The sequence below is a fragment of the Crocodylus siamensis genome, chromosome 13 (assembly GCF_052110815.1).
Source record: "Crocodylus siamensis isolate JL-2025a chromosome 13, ASM5211081v1, whole genome shotgun sequence".
In the NCBI taxonomy this organism is placed as follows: Eukaryota; Metazoa; Chordata; order Crocodylia; family Crocodylidae; genus Crocodylus; species Crocodylus siamensis.
In genome coordinates, this window is record NC_143407.1 from 13367214 (window position 1) to 13387087 (window position 19874).

General features: G+C 46.5%; 1 protein-coding gene across 1 annotated transcript; it reads right to left on the minus strand.

Annotated features, from left to right (window-relative positions):
- Window positions 1–1004: 1004 nt before the first annotated feature.
- Window positions 1005–9018, minus strand: MYOG (myogenin). Its single transcript, XM_090026221.1, has 3 exons — window positions 8446–9018; window positions 4072–4153; window positions 1005–1779 (listed from the first exon to the last, which is right to left on the minus strand). Exons 1-3 carry the CDS (start codon window positions 9013–9015, stop codon window positions 1658–1660), a joined length of 774 nt encoding a protein of 257 aa, XP_089882347.1. The 5' UTR covers window positions 9016–9018; the 3' UTR covers window positions 1005–1657.
- Between the last annotated feature and the right edge of the window lie 10856 nt (window positions 9019–19874).

The window sequence follows — 19874 nt, forward strand, 5'->3', positions numbered from 1 at the left end:
ACGTGAGACACTCTGGGCGTTTTAATTAGAACAACTTTTGGAGAGCTGAGCACATGTAAAAACACCCATGGTTTTTAAGTGATGCTTAAAGCACATTAGCCTATTTTAATGTGCATTAACTAAATAGTGCGGAATTTTTCAGTGACACTTTAATGCGTGTTAAAATAGGCTAATTCTCATTAAAACACATGCGTAGACACTCCCAACTGACTGACGTTCTCTGGTCTGTCCTGTGTTGTAGGAGGTGAGTCTAGAAGATCATGATGATCTCTCTGGCCTTAAAACCTAGGACTGTTTGAACTGGTGCTTTCTCTGCAGCTTCCACAACCTGGTACAGGGTGCTGCTGAGAGGTAGGCCCATGCTCCAAGGGCCAGCAGGATATTGCGCTGCTCTGAAGGCAAGACAGCCCCTACTGCTGCTGTGAGAGGTGGAACAGGTACTCACTCCATTTGCACCACAAGGAAGCTTTTTGTTACTCAAGGAAGAGACAAGAGGGTGGGGACCAGGCTAATCAAAGGAGGGATACATTTCAGCTGCCTTCTGACCTTTAAATAATTAAGCAAATTAATCAAATTGTGCTGGAACCAGGACTCCATTGGGCTAAGTAGAACAATTCCTGTCCCAAAGAGCCTCAGCTTGGAGAGTACTTTGAAGACACACGATGCTCTCAGTTAACAGGTCCCTAGCAGTAAGAGCAGCTTGGAATAAGGAAACAGAGGGGGTGGGGGAGCAAGAAGAGTTATAAGGCAGAATAAAAGTGAAATGTTCTTCTGTGCAGCACAGATCTACATTAGGACCTCATCCAACTCCTACAGAAGTTTTAATGGGAAATACCATCAAATTAACTCAACCCTCATCTCTGACTGTGTCTTGTAAACAGCTATGTTCACTCTCAGCACTCTCAGCTGATGCAGATCCAGATGTGACAAGAAGGAGCCAGCACCAGTACTGAGGCACACACAGGAGAAACAGCAGCCCTTCAACAGTAAGCCTGCAAACAGTCTCAAACGAATATGCCTTTATTTAAAAAAATCCAAATAATTTAACAAAAATAAAAAGGCAACTCCACACAGCGCTCAGTAGAAAAGACCTCAATGGCAGCATTTACATGGCTTCCATGCCTGCAAAACGCCAACCGGAAAAGGAAGTTGGTCAAACAGCATCTTAAAAAAAACACACACGCACACAAACATTGGCCCCCAAGGAAACAAACTTCCACAAAAAAGGGAACAAAACACAAACCCCACGCTGGAATCCTTCCTTATTACAAGGAAGTTGTGTCGCTTCTCCCTCCCCCCCCCTTAAGTACTGTTCACAATAAATCATAACAAAATGCTTTGATCAGTAAATTCTGGTCTGGTTTTCAGAAGGGCTGGGAACCCACCACTTCCACTGAAGCCACTGGGGCCCAGCACCCCTGAAAATCATGCCACTAGCTCGTATATTAATATTACAGGGTTCATTTGAACTAGCTGGTTTATCCTTTGTCTCTTAGCTGACCCAGTGGAACACTTTTCAATGATTAGGAAATTGGATCAGTGACTTCAGTCGATGACTGAATAGATAAATGCATTTCCCAATGTCTGAAGAGTTCTTTTGTCACATTTCCACTTTCATGCCAGCTGGTAAACACTGAAGAGCCCAAGGCTTCCAGGCTCAGTTTTGAACCCTCTCCTCTTGGAACGTGACAGCCACATCCTCCACAGCAATGCTTTCAACGATTGAAGATAGGGAATGAAGGTTGCGATCTTCAGAGGAGTCATCGTTTAACAAATGATCTGCAAAGAAAAAGCAAGAGACAGAAACTGTTAAAAAGTGGCTTTAGAGCCCAAACTGCCAGTGGCAGTGATTGGTGGGAAGACCAAGAAAATGGGGTTGGACAACAGAGCCTGTTTGGAAAAACAATATTTCAGAGCCAGGGAAAGATGATTGTCCAGAAAAGATTTGTTCTGAACATTAACATATTTTTAGCCATGGTACATCATGAAAGACTGGTACTTAGGGTATTACTGCCCCAACTAGAAATCTAAATGAACTCAGGCACTCTGTCCCACTCTGTTCAAATCCTAAAAATCTGTTGTGAACCTGGTAAAACACTGTCATCTTGTCTTGCCTTCTGTAATGGAGTCACAAAAAAGCAGGGAAGAAGACCTGCCCATCTTTTGCATTATCTCAAGGAGCCAGCAGAGTGTACTAGGATTGTACCTAGGTGCCTAAATCCACTTACTTACCTAACAGGTGAGATAGAATCTGAGTAAAACTTGCCTGGCTTCATTGGCCTGCCAGGAGAGGTCATAAGAGCTTCCTCCTGACAAATTCAGAGGACAGGGAGACATTCAAGTCGATAGTAACAACATAAGCAGTTCCTGTTTCCACTTACAATGCCTTTCACAAGGAAGGGGGATGTCAGAGAGGCGGAAACCACCCTCATCAAGTAGTGTGCACCATCTCTTGAAGGTCTTAAGAATGATTAAGGACCTAGAAAAGACTGGGGCTGTTCATTTTTCAGAGTTAGGGAAGAGGGAATATGATAACAGTGTACAGAAGAATGAATGATTAACTTCTAGCTGTTCTTCTTGTAATATAAGGGTGCATTCAATGAAGCTGAAAGGTAGAACCTGAAAATGGATCATAGGAAAAATGTTGTTTGTGAACTGCACGGTTGGCCTGTGGAACTCACTGCCACAACATCTCTGCTTAGCAGGAGTCACAAAAGAAGAAGAAATGTATGTAGGTAAGAAGGCTATCGAAAGTTGGAATAGTAGCCTAAGAAGGGCTTGAGGGCATGACTTTGTGGGTTATAAAGAAACTGCCCATGAGGACATCTTGTTCTGTAGTCGCCTGCTGCTGCAGCTCGCATGCTGACATTACTAGTGCCAGAGCCAGGGCGCTAGGCTAGATGGACCCGTGGTCTAGTCAGCCCAGCAGTTCCTAAATCCTACAGTCTTCTCTCATTAGAGATTGCTCAACCACCATCTGTCTTCACATTCAACACTGAACAGTATGACATTGCTGACATGGGGAAGAGTCCTTTGGGAGGTTTGGCTGGTTGGAAATTTCTCTCCAAGTTTTTTACCAATGGAAAAATCAGCTTTTAATTAATTAGATTTTCTTTTCCATGGAAAGTGGCTGAGGTTTTTTTCTGTGCAGTTGTTACGATTTTTATTGGAAAATCCAGCCTCTGCCTGAAACACATTAATGGAATATGCTTTCTGAACAGCTTTTTAGTTAGTTGCTTGGTTTTTAGGATGTTGTCTTTCAAAAGTCAACATTTTCCCTGAACTAAGACCTGTGGGGTCTCATCTCTCAGGAATAAACAACAAAACTCAATGAGGCAGTAAGAGCAAGCAAGTCTTTGCCCTTCCCTAAAAAGCAGTCCCAGAGAGGAACTTACCTAAAGCCCCGGACAGCACCCTCATAAGAGTCTTTGCTTCCATGTATAGGGAATCCAGTGATTCCCTCATCCGCACACCACTCCTCTATCCTTCCCCACTCTTCCCATGAGTGATGCTGCACCACGTTTTGGAAGTGGCAGGTTGCCCATCTGCAGTGCCTCAGGAAAACTAGAAATGCTGCCATTTTAACTCTGTATTCAGGCCAACATTTGGGGGTCTGTAGAAACCTTAGGTGTCTCTAGGGCAAAGAGCTATTGGGCATGGCATATGTAAGTCGAGGAGCCATCCTCCGGGCCCTACTGCTGCACGATGGATGGGAGACTGTTGGCTGCTCCTGGCTCAGAAAATACAGGGGTGTTGATCTGGCTGCTGGACACCCTGTGATGGGTCTGGAGTGGGCCTGAGGACAGCTGGACCATACAAAGAACCAGGCAAGGTGAAGGGGAGGCTGGGCCCACTGAGATGAGAAAAGGCTGGGGGAAGGACGGGGCAATAGGGAGGGAGCAAAGCCTTTTGACAGCATTACAGAGCTTTGTCCTGATGGTTCAGAGGATTGTCCTCGTGGTTCTGCGATGCTTCTCTGAGCTGAACTCTGCACCCTTCATCCCTGCCTTGGGCTTTATGTTTTAAGAAATCTTAAGACTGAGGCCAGCCCGGGATATGTGCTTTGCTTACCCCCAGGGTTACTGCTGAACTCCAGCTGGGTGCTCCACTCCGGGCTGCAGGAGGCACTGTTGGACCCGCACTCACTGGCCACCTGTAATTAGGAGAAGACCATTAAAGCTACCGTATTTTCCCACGTACCACCCACTTCCACAATAAGACACACTCCTTGTTTTGGGAAGACAGAATGAAGGGGAAAAAATGAAGACACAAAAGAGTTTTCCAGGTATGGTCACAGGGAGCAGGTGCAGAGTTTCCTCTTCAGCTCACTTGCCCTCCTTTTCCTGCTCAAGCAAAAGTTATAGTTTTGACCCTCTCACAGCCTCTGCCAAATTAGGAGCAAGAATCAAGAGGAAATAAATGGACAGCCGAAAACCGACCGCTCTCAGAAGCACGAGAGAGGACACAGCAAAGGTTGTGAGTCTCCATCAAACTGGGAAGATGCCATCCATCTCCACTGCCTTGCAGCATCCCTCCAAAATCACAGCAAACTCTGGCAAGTGTCTCTGTGCTCTTGGTCACCCAGGGAGAAGCTTTTCCTCTCTCATACCCGCGCATGGGGCGAAGGCTCCTTTCGCCTCCTCTCCAAAACCAGAACTGTGGGAACCACACAGAAAACCAGAAGGAGCTGGAGCTAAATGGTTCCCTTGGCATCAAATGGGGCTTTTGTTCCATTTGATCCCCCCTCACAGAGTTACTCCATTCAAAGCGGTTGTAGCTGTGTCAGTGCTATGGGCTGGAGACGCTGAAAATGCCATTGACGGGCACCTCAGACCGCATTTCTCAACCGGAGGAGTGTGATGCCTTTCTCTTTCCCAGGGTCACAAAAGCAATCAGGAGCATGGCCTGGGGTTGAAAATGTTACTACAGTCCACTCTAAACCATAGGACTTTGCTTCCCCAGTCTCCGCATACCCTTACACTTGAAGGTCAAGTACAGTCTGCCAACCTCTCTAAATGATTGCACAGCTATGTGTGCATTGATATATTGTTTATTCCCATATAATAAATGTAAGTAGATATGAATGTATTTTTTTACTTCAAACAGACAGGGTTGCCAAAGTTCAGAAAAATGGCTGTAGGGAGAATAATACATAAATGCTCGTAGCTTGCAATAAAATCCGTGCAGGATGTCCACACCATTCCTCTTTCCAAATCCGCTAAGTACCTTGAATTAAGTGGCAATCAGTTGCTTCCACATAACAATATCTGGTGTAGAGATATATTTTGTCATATCTCATACAGATTAAAGAAGGGACAGAATCAGAGTGAAAAACTGTGGTCAAAACTACTCCCCGCCCTTTGCAAAAAATGTTCATATTTGAATTGATTAAAGGTGCCTCCTTATCTATTCTATTGTTTTAGCCAAAAGGCTGAGGGGAGGGGAATAAAATTGTTGTTTGGGGGAGCTTTTTCAAGTCCCTATTTTTTTATTCTAGAAATGTTTCACTGCAAAAGTGACCTTCAGTTTCATTTTGTAAAAATATTAAAAAAGCCCGTCCCCAGAACAAAATGAAATGTTTCATTTCAGCTCTGATAAAATCTTTGGTACCATCCCAAACTCAATTTTTGTAACTACTCTTTTTTCAGGAAAAAATGAACATGTTCGATTTCGGGTTAATGCAAATCAATTCTTCTCTATGTGATTGTCCAGTATGGCCATCAAACCAAAAATAGGAATATATTTGCATAGGTCTAAATATCATCACACAGTGTACAAAATCATAGGGCATTTTAAAGCCTGATTTGGCAACTTACATTCTGAGACACTCTTTGCTGCAACAAGAGATGTGATTTTCCATTGAGATACTAAACCAGAGACCGTTATCTCAGTGGAAATCCCAACGGAAACAAGACACTGTTATTTGCACTTCTGTCCAGCTGGCTAAGCTAAACCCCAAGTGGCCAAAATATAAGGTTGATCTCAACTATCTTATACAGAGATTTAAAACTACCTGTTGTATGGTTTCGTTATGATTATACTTCAAGGTAGCAAGCTAGCTGTCTTAATATAGGGAAACAAATATCTATTTTTGCAGAAAAGATATCATAATCGTGACTTCATTTAGAGTTCTTCCAAAGTTATTTAGCAGAATTAAGATAGGTCAGTTAATCGAGCTAGGATTTCATTTGGCACTGTGTGGTACTGAGGTGATTGGCATTGTACCAGTGAACTTAGGCAAACCACAGATGTGCTCTATTCTCCCAGAAATGGGTTCAGTTGAAAAATAATATGTATTCTCTAAGGAATGGATCATTCATGGATTTAGTAGTTTGTATTGGGGGGGTAGCTAACTTGTTTAATTTCATTTTTAGTAAAAATTCTGGTTTTATTTTTTTCCATTTTAACTTTCATTTTCGACGAATTGGGGTTATTTGTCAGCATGATTGTTTTAATCTGTGTGAAAATGAGCAGAAAAGGAAAATATGAAGAGAAATGCAAAACAAAAATTGTCAGTTTGCGGCCCAGCAATACACAGTTTTACTTTTGAACAGTTTTACTTTTGATTTCTTTGACGGAAAAACTCCAGAAAGTTTTAACGGACATGACTTCTTTACCAACATTTTTAGATATGCTTAATATTTAAATTAAACACTTCTGATGACTGCTGCCCAGGAGCGTGAGGAGGAGGAGGCTTAGGGAAGGTTAAACAAATTAAAAATAGTTAGTAGCCCTGAGGTTCTGCAAGTAGAATTGGCTGATTCACTTTGTCCTTTTGGTGAGCAGGTTACATTAACTCAGTTGCATAGGCACCAGCAGGACAAAACTAATGCAAATAAATTTATCCCACTCAAGCCTAGTTTCACAACTTTGTTCCTTCATCTTTGCTTCATCTGGTTGTTCAGCTATGGAGCCTTTTAATTGTTTCTCATGTTTTCTGTATAATGAAAGGTAGCAAATCAAGAAAGTGGAAGCAGTTTGCACCCAGATCTGTGCCTCTGGCAGTAAAAAGTACAGGGAATGGGCAGTGAAGGGTTCTTCCAGAGAAGAGCTGAGCCCCTCGGCTCCTGCAGAGAGCTGCTGACGGGAGGGTGCTGAACACTTCTCAAGATGGGGCCTGGAACACAGTTCAGTTTTTTGTTTCCTAAAACATGCAAGGCATCACCTAAATCTTGCAATGATGACAAATCTCATGATTTTATTGCGAGTCCTATGATATCTGGTGTTTAACTTAAGTCCCCAGCGTCAAATGAATGCAGAAGAATCTCCACTTTTCTGTGTTTAAAGTACATGCTCCACTTTCATTGTTCCGGACACAACAATGACCTGCTTCAGAAACCAGAGAGCAGACCAAAAAAACCTGGAATTATCATTTAAAAGAAAGAAAATCTTATGATTTTTAGAGTCAAGCTCATGGTTTTAGGGGGCCCAACTCATGATTTCTGAATGGTTGGGGTTAGCAAGAGTGATTTGGAAATGCCTGTTTGGACCCAGATACCCTTGTGCAAGATATTCAATAAGACAAATGTCCACAACAGGTGGCCCTGCTCCCAGACGCGCCCAACGTCCTTTTGCACTCTCCTTTGCTTGCCTCTCAAGTACCATCTGCATCAACTCGTTAGCTTTCAAGATGGCATGGACAGTTGTTCTTTGCATGCCCAAGTCAATCTGTGAGTCCAGCAGAGGGAAATGACTCTGCTATTGCCTAGAGGGTTTAGCAGCCAGCCATTATGATCCAAGACAGGCACCAAGAAGACAGGATCAGTAGATTCACCAGCACCCTCCAGCTGCTGTGTGCCACTCCAGCCATGCTTTAGCTGCATGCAAACCTATTTTTTCATTGCCAGAGCTGCACAAAGTAGCAAGCACGTGTTGGGAATCTGGCCTGGTATGTCTACATGCAGGAACATACATAGTGGGGTACACACAATATTCCAGTGCCTTTCCAACCTATTGCCTCTTTTCTGGGTGATGCCATCTCGGCAGGGGCTGCACTTGGTTACGTTTCAAACTTCTGCAGCAGGGACAAATGAAGCACTGTCCCCTGCAAGGTAGGATGTCTGGAGAGTCCTCTTGGCTTGCTCATAGGCATTGCTAGAAGGGATTTGGAGTGTTCCTGTGAAACAGGTTAAAAGTTTGGCCAAGTATGCTAGGCTGAAGGACTAGAAACCTTTGCACCAGTGCTGCTTCCAGTCCTGGACGGTGTGTCTGTTTTGCCAGCCTACTTTCAGATGTCACCGGTCTCTGCCATTGTCACCTCTCTCCCATCTGCTCCTGAACTAAGGGAGGTGCGTGGCTATAAATGGCACTCACGGTGCCTGTGAGAAGCAGTGGTCTCCCTGCTCCTGGTCCCTAGGGATAGGTGCTGGCTAGGAGAGCAGTGCTGTCTCAGGGTCAGGGCTCAGGGAAGCAATGCCATCCCCTGGGTGGGCAGTGGTCACTTACCCCTGGCTGGGAGGTGGTGCTGCGGTAGCGTAGGTCCCTCTGCTCCCGCTCCTGCTGGTTCAGGGTGCTGAGCAGGCTCTGCAGGCGCTCAATGTACTGTATGGCGCTGCGCAGGATCTCCACCTTGGGCAGCCGCTGGTTGGGGTTGAGTAAAGTGCTCCGTTTCAGGGCTTCAAAGGCCTCATTCACTTTTTTTAACCTCCGCTTCTCCCGTAGGGTGGCAGCGCGGCGCCTGTCAATGGAAACCGTTTTCCTCTTGCAGAGCTTGCATGCCCAGGGCAGGCACTGGCCAGGACAGTGCTCAGATGTGGGAGAGCCCTTCTCCTCCAGCCCTGCCCTGCTCTCCGGGCATAGCCCCATGCCAGGCCGCTCTTGGTACACTGCCTGTTCGTAGCCCTGCAAGCGGGAGCTCAAGTAGTTTTCACCATCGTAAAATCTCTGGTCTGGAAAGAAATAAGCATTGGTCTCAAAGAGCTCCATGGGCAAGTGGCTCGTGGGGGAGCAGCCTCCTTGGAGTGTGCAGCTCGGTGGCGGCTGCTCTGTCTCCTCGCACCAACTGTTTGGTGGCATTTAAATCCTGGCGCTGGCATTAAATCACAGAGATAAATATAGAAAACCTAAAGGAAACCTGAGCCTGCTCTAAGCTGCTGCCTCACATCAAAACTTGTCCATCTGATTTCATGAGCTCTCCCTGCGGGGATTAGGCTGCCTGGGCCTGCACTTTGTCTAAGGGGGGGACGGGGGAGCTGGCATGTGCTGGAGAGCAGCTCAGCCACCCCACAAACAACGGCCTCATTTGATTCCTTCTCACTGCTTCTCAATGTGGCGGTATTGATGCTCAGGCTGCTGCGGGGCTGGCAGCTCCTTGCTGCATTCCTGCATCATCTGCTCCTTTCAGTTACTGCTCCGGGCCAGAGCCAGGGCCTCCCAGTGTGTCCCAGAGCTAGGAAGGAAGAGCCCAAAGCTCTGCTCAAGAGGGAAAAAGGCAAGCTCAGCTTCTTCTCCTGGCTGGAGCGGGCACTGCAGGTGCCCCTCTCACACCTCCCCACACCCACTCTATCCTTCACCTCGCCACCTGTGCCCATCACGGCAACCCCACTCTGCTCCTCATCCGATAGCCACTCTTTCCCATCCCCGCGCTGTGCCTAGTACCCCGCAGCCACTCTGCTCTTCCCTTTACACCTGCTGTTCCTCACCGCACTGCCTGGCACCTTACGGCCCATCTGCTCCTCGTGCCCACTCTGCCTGTTCCCTCACTTCCATGCCAGTAGCCTCACAGCTACTCTACCCTTCATTCACGTTGTGCCTGTCTTGGACCTCATCTCACTCATTCCCCCCCCGCACCTCTTCTACCTCTCAAACTTTGCCCCTTGCCTTCCCTGCTTTGCCCCTGGCTTCATGCTTACTGTCCATCTACACTCCCCCTGCTACAGCCCTGCTTTGCGCCATCCATCACCTCACCTGCCCCTCACTCTAGCAGGCTGCTCAGTGTGCCCCTCACACCACCAGCCCATGCCTGCCACCTCACCCTGCTCTACTTCTCACTTTGTGCCTCTGCTGTCCCACTTCACTGCCTTCCCGGGCTCTGCCAGTCCGTTTACCTGGTCTTCCTCAGACCCACGGCTATGTCTGACTGATCAGATCAGTTACTCTCTTGACTTGAGGCCTGGTCCGGCATTCCTGGCACACTGAGGAGTCCCAGTGCCACTGGAAGGTGTAGAAGAAATGTGAGGGGAGAATAAAGCTGCTTTGTACCAAAGGTTGCACCCTGCCTATGCCCCAAATCCCCCTCTGAGCATCCCCTTTCATCGTCACCAGCCTTCTGGTGCTCTTACCCCTCTCCTTCCTGTCCTGGTACTGCTGCCCATTGCTCCTCGTGCACACCCATCCATCCCTCCAATCCAGCCCATCTACAGTATCTACTATCACACTGAGAAAGGTGTGCCTATATGCTCCCCCACCTCTATTCCCCTCCTTTAATCCTGTCTTCTTTCCTCCCAGCTCTTTTGCTTTTGGCTTCCCTGTATGCTTTATCTCTGTTCCTGCTGTCCTTGAAGAGGTCCCTGACAACCCCAATTTCTTCTCTTGTCTTACCTTTGCCTGTAGCAACACCCTTTCTTCCCCCCCAGTTTGGCAGCCTGGGCACTCTCCTGGCAAGTAAAAGAAGTCAGTTCAACCTGCCTCAGGGTGTGTTGGGCCTGGAGCCTGTCTCCTACTTAATAGACGATGATACCTGACAAAATGATCATCAGCTGTACTGTGCTTGTGCTTCAGAACCACAGTTTCACCCTCAAGACCATCGATGGACAGGAACGCTGCCCTAGAAGTATTAAGAATGTCATCCCGCAAAGCTCAGTACTTTCTCCATTGATTTTCAACAAGTACATTGTTGACCTGCCTGACACCCAGTCCAAAAAGTATGGCTATACTGTCGACCTGGCTCTCACCAAATCAAGGAAACAATGGGAAGTTACTGGATCCACTTTGATACCAGATATGAGCACCCTTGCTGACTACTACAAATGGCGTCTCCAGCTCAGACTCGCTAAAACAGTTGCAGCCACCTTTCACCTAAATCACAGCAACTGAAGAAAGAAATCAAAGTCAAGATTGATGACCAGACACTTACACATTGTCACATCATCACTTATTTAGGAGTCAAGCTGGACTTTACCTTACCTACTGCCACCATCTGGAAGAGGTCCAGGGTAAGGTTAATGGCAGAGGAGCTCCTGCTGGCATCCATCACCTTGCTGGCTCCATCTGGGGTGCAAGTTTCCAAACACTTTGCACCTTTACTTTGGCACTTGTGTATGCTCCTGCTGAGTACTCTGCACCAGTATGAGGCTTGAGCATGCACACTAAGTTAATGAATTCCACCCTTACCAGTGTCATGAGGACCATCACCGGATGCCTTATACCAACTCCAGTTGACTGCTTGCCAGTCCTCTCAGGCAGTCCTTTGACATCAGAAGACAAGCTGCTACCCCGGCCTTAGGCCTGAAAGCCCAAGATCCGGAGCATGCTTTGCACTCCAGCTTACACTCAGCCACAACCCAGAAACCCAACTACCCCCTGAAGACTCAGAATCCATTTTCCACTCAGGCCAATAAGCTCATCGAATCTGCAGATGGCATATCACCTACAGCACGGACCTCCCATCAGTGGAGCAGGAAATACACAGCACAAGAACTGCAGCTAAAAAACTTCATCCCCTTAGGATGGGAGGTGCCCGGCAGAGCCCGGACTGTCTTAACCATCTCAGAACAGGTGTTGGATGGTTTGAGGTGAGCATGCGCTCTTGGGGCCTCTCCAACAACACTGGCTGCAGCCGTGGTGCTCAAGCTCAGATGGCCAACCACATCATCTGTGAATGCCTTTACAGCCCTCCTTTGGGTGCCCAAGGTCTTATTGACATTGACCATTATACTTGTTGCTGGCTTTCTGGCCCTTGTACTTTTGATGCATGAGTGTAGCGACAACTACAGAAGGGATTCGGACACGGACATGCATCTCTTTCAAAATGGACACACTGAGCGTATAATTGTTTACAAAGTCTAAATTCATTCTTGCCTAAGTGCTAGAATACGTAGAACGGTGATAAAATTATGTGATGACTTCACATAAACCTATTCTTTTAGGTAGGACTGTGTTGAAACACAAGTTAAAGAAAAGGCACTTGCATTCTACCATCTGTATCCCTTTATGAATGTGGGCCATGCTGTACATAGTATTGCTCAGTAAAGATGAAAGGCAACATAGACACTGTAGGGCTTTGAACGGCACATTCCAGTGACTGAAGATGCTGTCCTGGATTACAAAGATAACCATTTCCTTCAACAGTGCTTAGAGCCTTTCCTCTTCTCTACAAACTCATGAAACTTTGTAGATATCCATTAATGAAGCTTTGGTATTCCCTGATGAGGGACCTATTGTCCCACATTGCAAACAGGGAAACTGAGGCACGGAGCAAAAAAATAACTTGGCCAAGCCCACATTGTGAAGTAATGGCAGTGCCAGGATTAATCTGGCAGTCCTTGCTCCTGGCTTCTGTACTTTGCCTACTAGACCTCATCTCTCCATCTTTGTATTTAATTTAGATACCATTTTTATTCCAGGAGGAACATAAAAAAATGCTGACCATATTCTCCTATTCAGGGAAAGCCAGTCCAAAGCTTCAGGCCAAATACCAGCAGAGGGATCGGTCAATGGAAAGAATGTCAGCAAAGGGAAGGGCAAAATGTGACAATATTTTCCTTCCCCAAAACCCCCTCCCTGTGGGAGGAACTTGCTGTTTAACATTCATTTCTTAACCCACATACTTAAACTCCCGGTGACTTCAGGCACATCTCTAGCATTTTTAGAATCTACTGTTAGTACAGTCTGAAATCAAAGCCTCTTGCAGTTTATCTGTAAGGACTGGCCCCTTTCCAAGTCTCCCATTCATCAGCAACCACTGGAAAAGTGGCACCTATTCAACTTCTAAAAGGAGTGAGAGTGTCATCCGTGGGAGGATGTTACTCTTGGGATCCTGGCCCTTTCCAGTCCAATCCTGGCATTCTTCTTTCCCCACCAGCACATATGCTATGTCATCACCAGAGACAAAGATCACAGTAGGTCCCCACAGGCTCTCAGGTCCAACTTGCAAAGCCCTCATGACAAAGAGATGTACACACTAGCAAACCACTGGGAGAACCACTGTGGTGAAGTTTGAACTTCATAGTCTGAGCAACTCTGTCATCAGTGTCAGATCTGTGGCTACTGGCTAGCAGGGTTAAGGACAGTAAGAAAAAAATCTTTAAGTATATCAGGAACAAAAGAAATCCAAGCAATTATATCACACCTTTACTAGATGGAAGTACTACCGTTCACATTAATGATTCAGACGAGATGTGGTCAGTAAACGTTTCTGTCCAAAGACTGGAGAGAAATTAGAAGATGTGTTCTGACCTTACACCTACAATGAAGTACTCGTTAGTCTAACATTAATTAGGTAAGATGTTAAACAAAGTTAAACAATTTTAATTTTCAGGATCAGATAACTGATGCCCCAGAGTTTTAAAAGAGTTGGCCTAGGAAGGCATAAATATGTTTATATATTGTAATAGAGGCCCCTAATCCCTGTTACTTTGAGAGAGAGAGAGAGAGAGATGACTGAGGGTTGACTGGGAGAAAACAGGCATCTGAGAGGGGAAAAAAGAGTAGTAGCTCTATGGAAAATGAGTGTTGTAAAAAAACCATGATTTCTTTTTAAATGAGATTACAAGTTTGATTGTTTAGAAAATGGTGCTGATATAATATACTTAGATTTCTAACAGGTGTATAACACATTTCTGCACAACATGCTGGTTAAATTTAGTACTATCCGAAATCAACCTATCGCACAGACTCAAAACTGGCTAACTAATAGGATTCCACAAGTTATTCTCAATGGGGAATCATCCTCCTCCAGTTCGTTGTGAAGTCTAGAAGGGATCTATTCCTGACCCAATTTTGTTATATCATTATTTATTAACCTGAAAAAAAACCATGAAAATGTTCATGGTAAATTGATGTCACTGTAACTACTGTAGTACAATTGATGCAACAGCTGGCGCTACCCCAGGCATTGCAGCCACCCTGGGTGTGGAGCTGCCTTGCTACATGTCTGCTGGTTGCAAGAATCCCTAAATTAAACTCTCAGACCCAAGTCATGTCTTTCCCTGGTCCTGGGAGCAAGATGGTTGCTACACTCGTTCTATATGACAATTTATGCTCTGCCCCTCTCTTTATCTGCCTCCCTCTGTGAGAGAGCAGTGAGGGAGCTTGCTCTGTCACTTCTCTACTTCAGTCTCCCCATTCCAGCAAGGGATGGCAGGTTAATCTCTGCTTCTCCATTTACACCTCCTGAATTGTGCCTGGCAGCAGTATGGGATACAGAATGTGCTCTAATTGGAAGTCATCTTCATCTCTAGCAAGAAGGGCTGAGATCCACAACTACATCATCCTAAATGTTTCAGAATTTTTCTGAAAACCATAGGCAAATTTATACCCTATATAGAGTGATTTCTGCCCCCCCTTCTCCTGCCCAAGATAACAGGTCTGACTAACCTCTTTAGTGCTAAGCTGGAAATCCTGTGGATCTGTGGACTGGAATGCTGCAGAACACCCTCCTTTAGGGCTAGGGCAGACATTCAAAACGCCTGAGCCTGGTTAAATCTTTGCAGGTTAGCCTAACCTGGCTAGGCTAAATCAGTTTGTAACCCAGGCAGACAACCCAGAAATGCAGGGACATGTCTGCAGTGGCTCAAACTAGAAGCTGAGAGGTGCTAGAGCAGCCCTCCTTTTCCTTGTACAGTGCTGAGCTAGGGGGGGCATGGGCAGGCCCTGGTAGGACACTGATTATTCACACCCCCCAGCTGCCCAGCAAGGAATGTTTATCACCCTTAACTCAGTGGTTATCAACTCATTATGAAAACAAAGCCTCTCTCCATTAATTAATGAAGCTCTTCTTAAACAGCTCTTCCAAGGAAGGGCATTAAGCTACCTGTTGATTAGCTCCAAAAAGCCTGTCTGCCTGTCCCACAGCACAGACCTTAGCCAGCGTGTGGTCTGCTAAGTAATGCTGAGGTGTCTGCATAGGACAGAGGGGAGTGGGGAATAATCTCTACTTAGCAGGGAGAAACCATGCAGATACTCTGTGCCTGCAAGTCTGTGCCAAGCTCCAGCCAGGGAGCAGAGGGGAGGGGCCAGCCCTGCAGTGGAACAGAGAGCCCCACCCAGCCCAGAGAGCATGCTGGCATTCGGGGGGGGGGGGGGGCAGTCTGGTTTATCTTAAACCAGCAAGGGGTCTGAGACAGACATTGCATAAGCCAGTTTGAGCCAAATCATTTAAGTCTGATACTACAGTCAACCAGGTTTATCTCAAACCAGTTTCAGCCATTTTCAAACTGGTTTACGTGCACCGAACAGCTGTTCTGTTACAAATTAAACCTGTTTCTGATCACTTAAACCGGTTTATGTGTAATGTCTGTCCCTAGCCCTGATGCCCTATAAGATATCAGTGCTGTATAAATAGAGTGGGATGCTGGCAGGGAGAGGGCACAGCCAGGGCAACCTGGAAATGGCCTTCCTTAGAGGCTGCATTTGCAGCCACAGCTTTCCTGGGGAAGGCTCCTGGGAGCATGCAGGTGCAGTAGTAGTTGCCAGCCAAGTGCTAAGACTGGCTGTGACTCTGGAGGAGAGCACTCAGGACCAATAACCAGTACAACCTTTAAAGGGATGTGCACCCCACTGAACTTCTGCAGCTGCACCCTGAGCTCCCCGAGCTCCCAGAGCTTGTTTAGCAGATGCATGGACTAAATGGTCTCTGCTGGCTCTCACTCTCACCTTCTTGCTGCTGTTCTGTGTGCTGCCTGATGCAGCAAGGTGCCCAGCTCTGGGTGAAGCAGCCCCTACCCTGGCTACATTTTCAATAGCACCACTGACTGCTGCACTTACACCAGAGATGATCACAGCCCAGTACTCTAGACACTGACCTGTGCCTCTCTGCCAAGGCAGTGGGGTTCCTGACCTGCCCCTGGTGAATCCTCTGGTGCTATTACGAGGTGCAACTAGCTTTGTATGATGGCTGCCATTTTGGCTAATGCAACCGGGGGCCTCCAGAGCTAAAAGCATGGTCTGCTGTAACTTGAGTTAAGAAACTGGTGTCTTTACACGAGGCTGGACAGACTCACGCCCTCTGAAGATCAGCACAACATGGATCTGCTAGCAGTGCCGAGCCCTTGCTCACCTGGGTGTGGCAATCTGTCTTAACTAAACTTCATTCTCAGTCCTAGTGACACAATTGTGCCTGATGGCCCAAGAGGAGGAGGGAATGGAGCAAGACCTGCATGCTCTCACTTTGCAGCTGCTTTCACACCTTGGGACCCAAGGGTGCTGCACCTCCTTCCTGCCCACATTGACAGCAGGCAAACGCTAGTGAGCCGAGGCAGCTCATGTCACTAAGTAGTGATGAGCTGGTGGGGGGATTACAGCTCTGCTGCCTGCTGTCAGGTTAAACAGTGATGGATGGTCACGGATGGTAACAACACAAAGGCGACACTGTATGTGTGGGTGAGAGGCGAGCGTGTTCTGGGCCGGCATGGGGTCACCTTACGATGTTAAAAGGAGTGAGGCAGGAGGGCCCTTGCAGGGGCTGCTCATACATTCACAGCCACAGGGGAAAATTAGCTACAAGTCAGAGCTGAGCTCAGCCTAAAGATAGCAGTCCATTGAGGAAATTGCCAGGGACAAAGCGTCTCTTGGTCTCCAGAGCCTGTTCCGAGGCCCAAGCCTTTGAGACTACTTTCAAGAACAGGATTCAAAGTAATTTCTGCCTTTCAGTAGACAGCTCTTCTGTAGCTTGCACTGAATTAGTGGGGAAATGCTACTGAATACAGCAAGGAGTCGCCTCCAGGCTTCCGCCGACCACAGGATGCAATTTAGGCAGGGACCCCAATGGGCTAGAATCACTCAAATGTGCTTCGATATGTGGCCTGCATTTTACATTGTCTGAAAATCTTAAATGTATGAAGCACAGGATATCAGGCGAGCCACACAGCCGTTAGCTGAAATGGCTGTATCTTCTTTACTCCTGGTCTCTTTTTAACTAACATCATAGATCCAACTGCAACAAAAAGGTACAGGTTAAAACCAAGCATTTAACGGTTGAAGTAGCACACAGCTAACACTGTAGCATAGAAAGAACATAATTTACCACAGGGATTATCAGCTGGGAAAAGCCCCAGGGTCTGTTGCAGTGTAGAAGCAGACTTTCAAAGGGCTGTGTTGAAGAAACTCTTAAGATGCTGTCTCTGGTTCCCTGCTCTTCACTGCCTCCCCAAGTGCATTTTAGTAAAGAGGTCATGGGCTGGGCTAGATGTGACCTCCTAAGGGCCCCGCCAGCCTGACTTTTCTATAATTCTGTTATTCAGTCTAATGTAATTACCTGTACATAAGCAGAACAGCAGTGGGGAGTCTGGATGTAGCAAATTCCTCTAACCGTAGTGCAGTTCATTACCTACCGCAGATACTTCTCGGTCTCTTCTTGGATGATTGCAGTTGGCTGAAGGCAGGGTAGAGCTGCACCTCACAGAGAGATTGCCTGTTCAAAACTCTTCACAGGAAGTTTTCTGTCTGAACCCATCCCTACTCCTTAGTTGATGGTCCTACGAATGGTTTTTACCAGAAGAGGGTATGATTTGTAAAGCATGGTGGGTAAAACCCTGGCCCCACTAAAGTCAGCTTCAATTGGACCAGGATATCTTGCAGTTTTTTGGGTAGCCCTACAGTTTTTTATGAACTGCTTAATCCTATAAGGCTAGGACTGGGGCCCCAAGCTGTATATGTTCAACAAGGGGTTCAGACAGAATCGGCTTTTAGTTCAGATCTGTCTCTTTGGGGCGGGGGGGGGAGGAGTTAAACTGAATTCCTCTATCTACCAATGGAGATCTCTACCCCCCTCATGTAAGAAAGGTGTTTTGACCACACCTGTACCATTAATTATTCTACCTGCTCTATGGCCTCAGTGGGTGACAAACCCACTGAGGTTCAAATGACAAATAGTGGGCTCAAGGGGACAAACATCCCTTTAGTCTTCCTCAGCTGGAGAGCCTAGGAGTGAGAGCTCTCCAAAGCAGAGACTGTTTCTCAGTACTACAGTAGGTCCTGAGCCTGATGGGGAGGCTTCTGGTCACTCCTGTATTATCATTTCCAAAATACAGGAAGATCTTCCATTAGACTTGGATGCATTCTTGATTTTTTTTTTCTTTTCTTTTTTTCAAGGAAGGAAATTTCAAATTTAGCGTGGCCAAGATGGACTAAAAACTGGACAGAAGTCTACAACCAAAGGCTAATGGTAAATGAATAGTTTGGGGCTGAGTTTAGAGTGGTTGTCGCTAGTTGTTGTTAACACCTTGTTGGAAGAGAACAAGTAGAGGATGTGAGTCTCTACATAATGCGTGGATATCAGCCTGAGCTGCAGGGAAAGACCAAATTTGAGATACCCTGATGGTTCCTTTTTAAGCTGGATCTAAAGGGAAGGAAACCATGGGCATGAGCCAGGAGGACCTGGAGGCAGCGAGGGGCTGGTGCTGAAAGAAGGTGCTGGGGCTTCGTCACATGGATCTTGCACTAGGAGTGGCATATTCAGGAGGTGATCCCCTTGTGCAATAATGCCCTGACGTGATTTGAGGTTACGGCCAAGAAAGATAATATCTCTGCTCATGTTACCATGCATGTAATAGTGTGCTCAGTTATAGATATCTGGTTAGTACCAGAAAGACTGAAAAACAGAGGCAGTTTCAGTTCAGAAGAAAAGAAAAGGAGCCTGTAGTGGAAGAAGTGAGGAACTACACCCAGAGGCGTAACTAGCAGGGTCTGCACCCTGTGCAGCAGCAGTGCCATGGGCAGTAGTTGCCTTCCTTGTACCCCTCTCAAAATTGCCACCCTGTGGGGCTGGAGCCCAGGTTGCCCACCCCTCTATATATTACCACCTACACCCCTCTGAGGTCCTTTCTGTACAAGACACTTAGACTGGTTTCTAGTGACTTTTTTTTTAATCAAGTTAATGTAATTACTTTAATTAACCAGCACACAGGCTGTGAGAGACATTTGGTATAGCCTAAATAAGGCTTACCATAATTCATTTCACCTTAAATCAATCCGAAGTCAGCTGAAGTGGACACAGAAGAAGCCCCTGGGACAGGATGTGTAAGTAGCTCAGGGCTGCCATGGCCTGTCGGTGTTTTTATTCCTCAGGGTTCATGTTACAGCTTGGGGGGGCCACAGGCATGCACAGGGAAATGCATAATGTTACCACTGACCATGAGCAAGTGGGGGAAGTCTTGGGTACAGCAGGTTTGTCCATTAAAGTAACGGGAAAGTGTATGTTTGGTAAAGACAACACAAAGCAAGGAGACCAAGGACTAGTTAGCCTGTTCTGTCTCAGATTTGCCTGTTCTAGCTGTTGTGTGGTAGCACCTAGTAGTCCCAGTCCTGGAGCAGACTGCACTGTGCTAGGTACTGTGCAAATACCTAACATAAAGATGGTCCCCTGCCCCAAAGAGCTGACAATCTGCTATTCCGCCAAGTTGGAGAAAGGCAGGATAGAAAAAAAGGCCTTTAAGCTTTGCTTAATGATGTTGACAAGCCAGCCCACCCTTCCAACCCTTTCACCAGCCAATCTTAATCAGACTTGGAGAGCGTACACAATGGTTTTGTACCAATTTAATGAAATTGCTTTAAAAACTGATGCAAGTGGCCAGTGCAGAAAATGGTGTATTTGCTCCTAGGTCACACATGATGGTGAAATCGTTGTGGTGCATCACAGTTAAAGAAGAGGACCCTGACTGATGGAGAGGGATTATGCAGGGGTAATGGGATGGAATTTGAGTAACCGGATGTCTTTG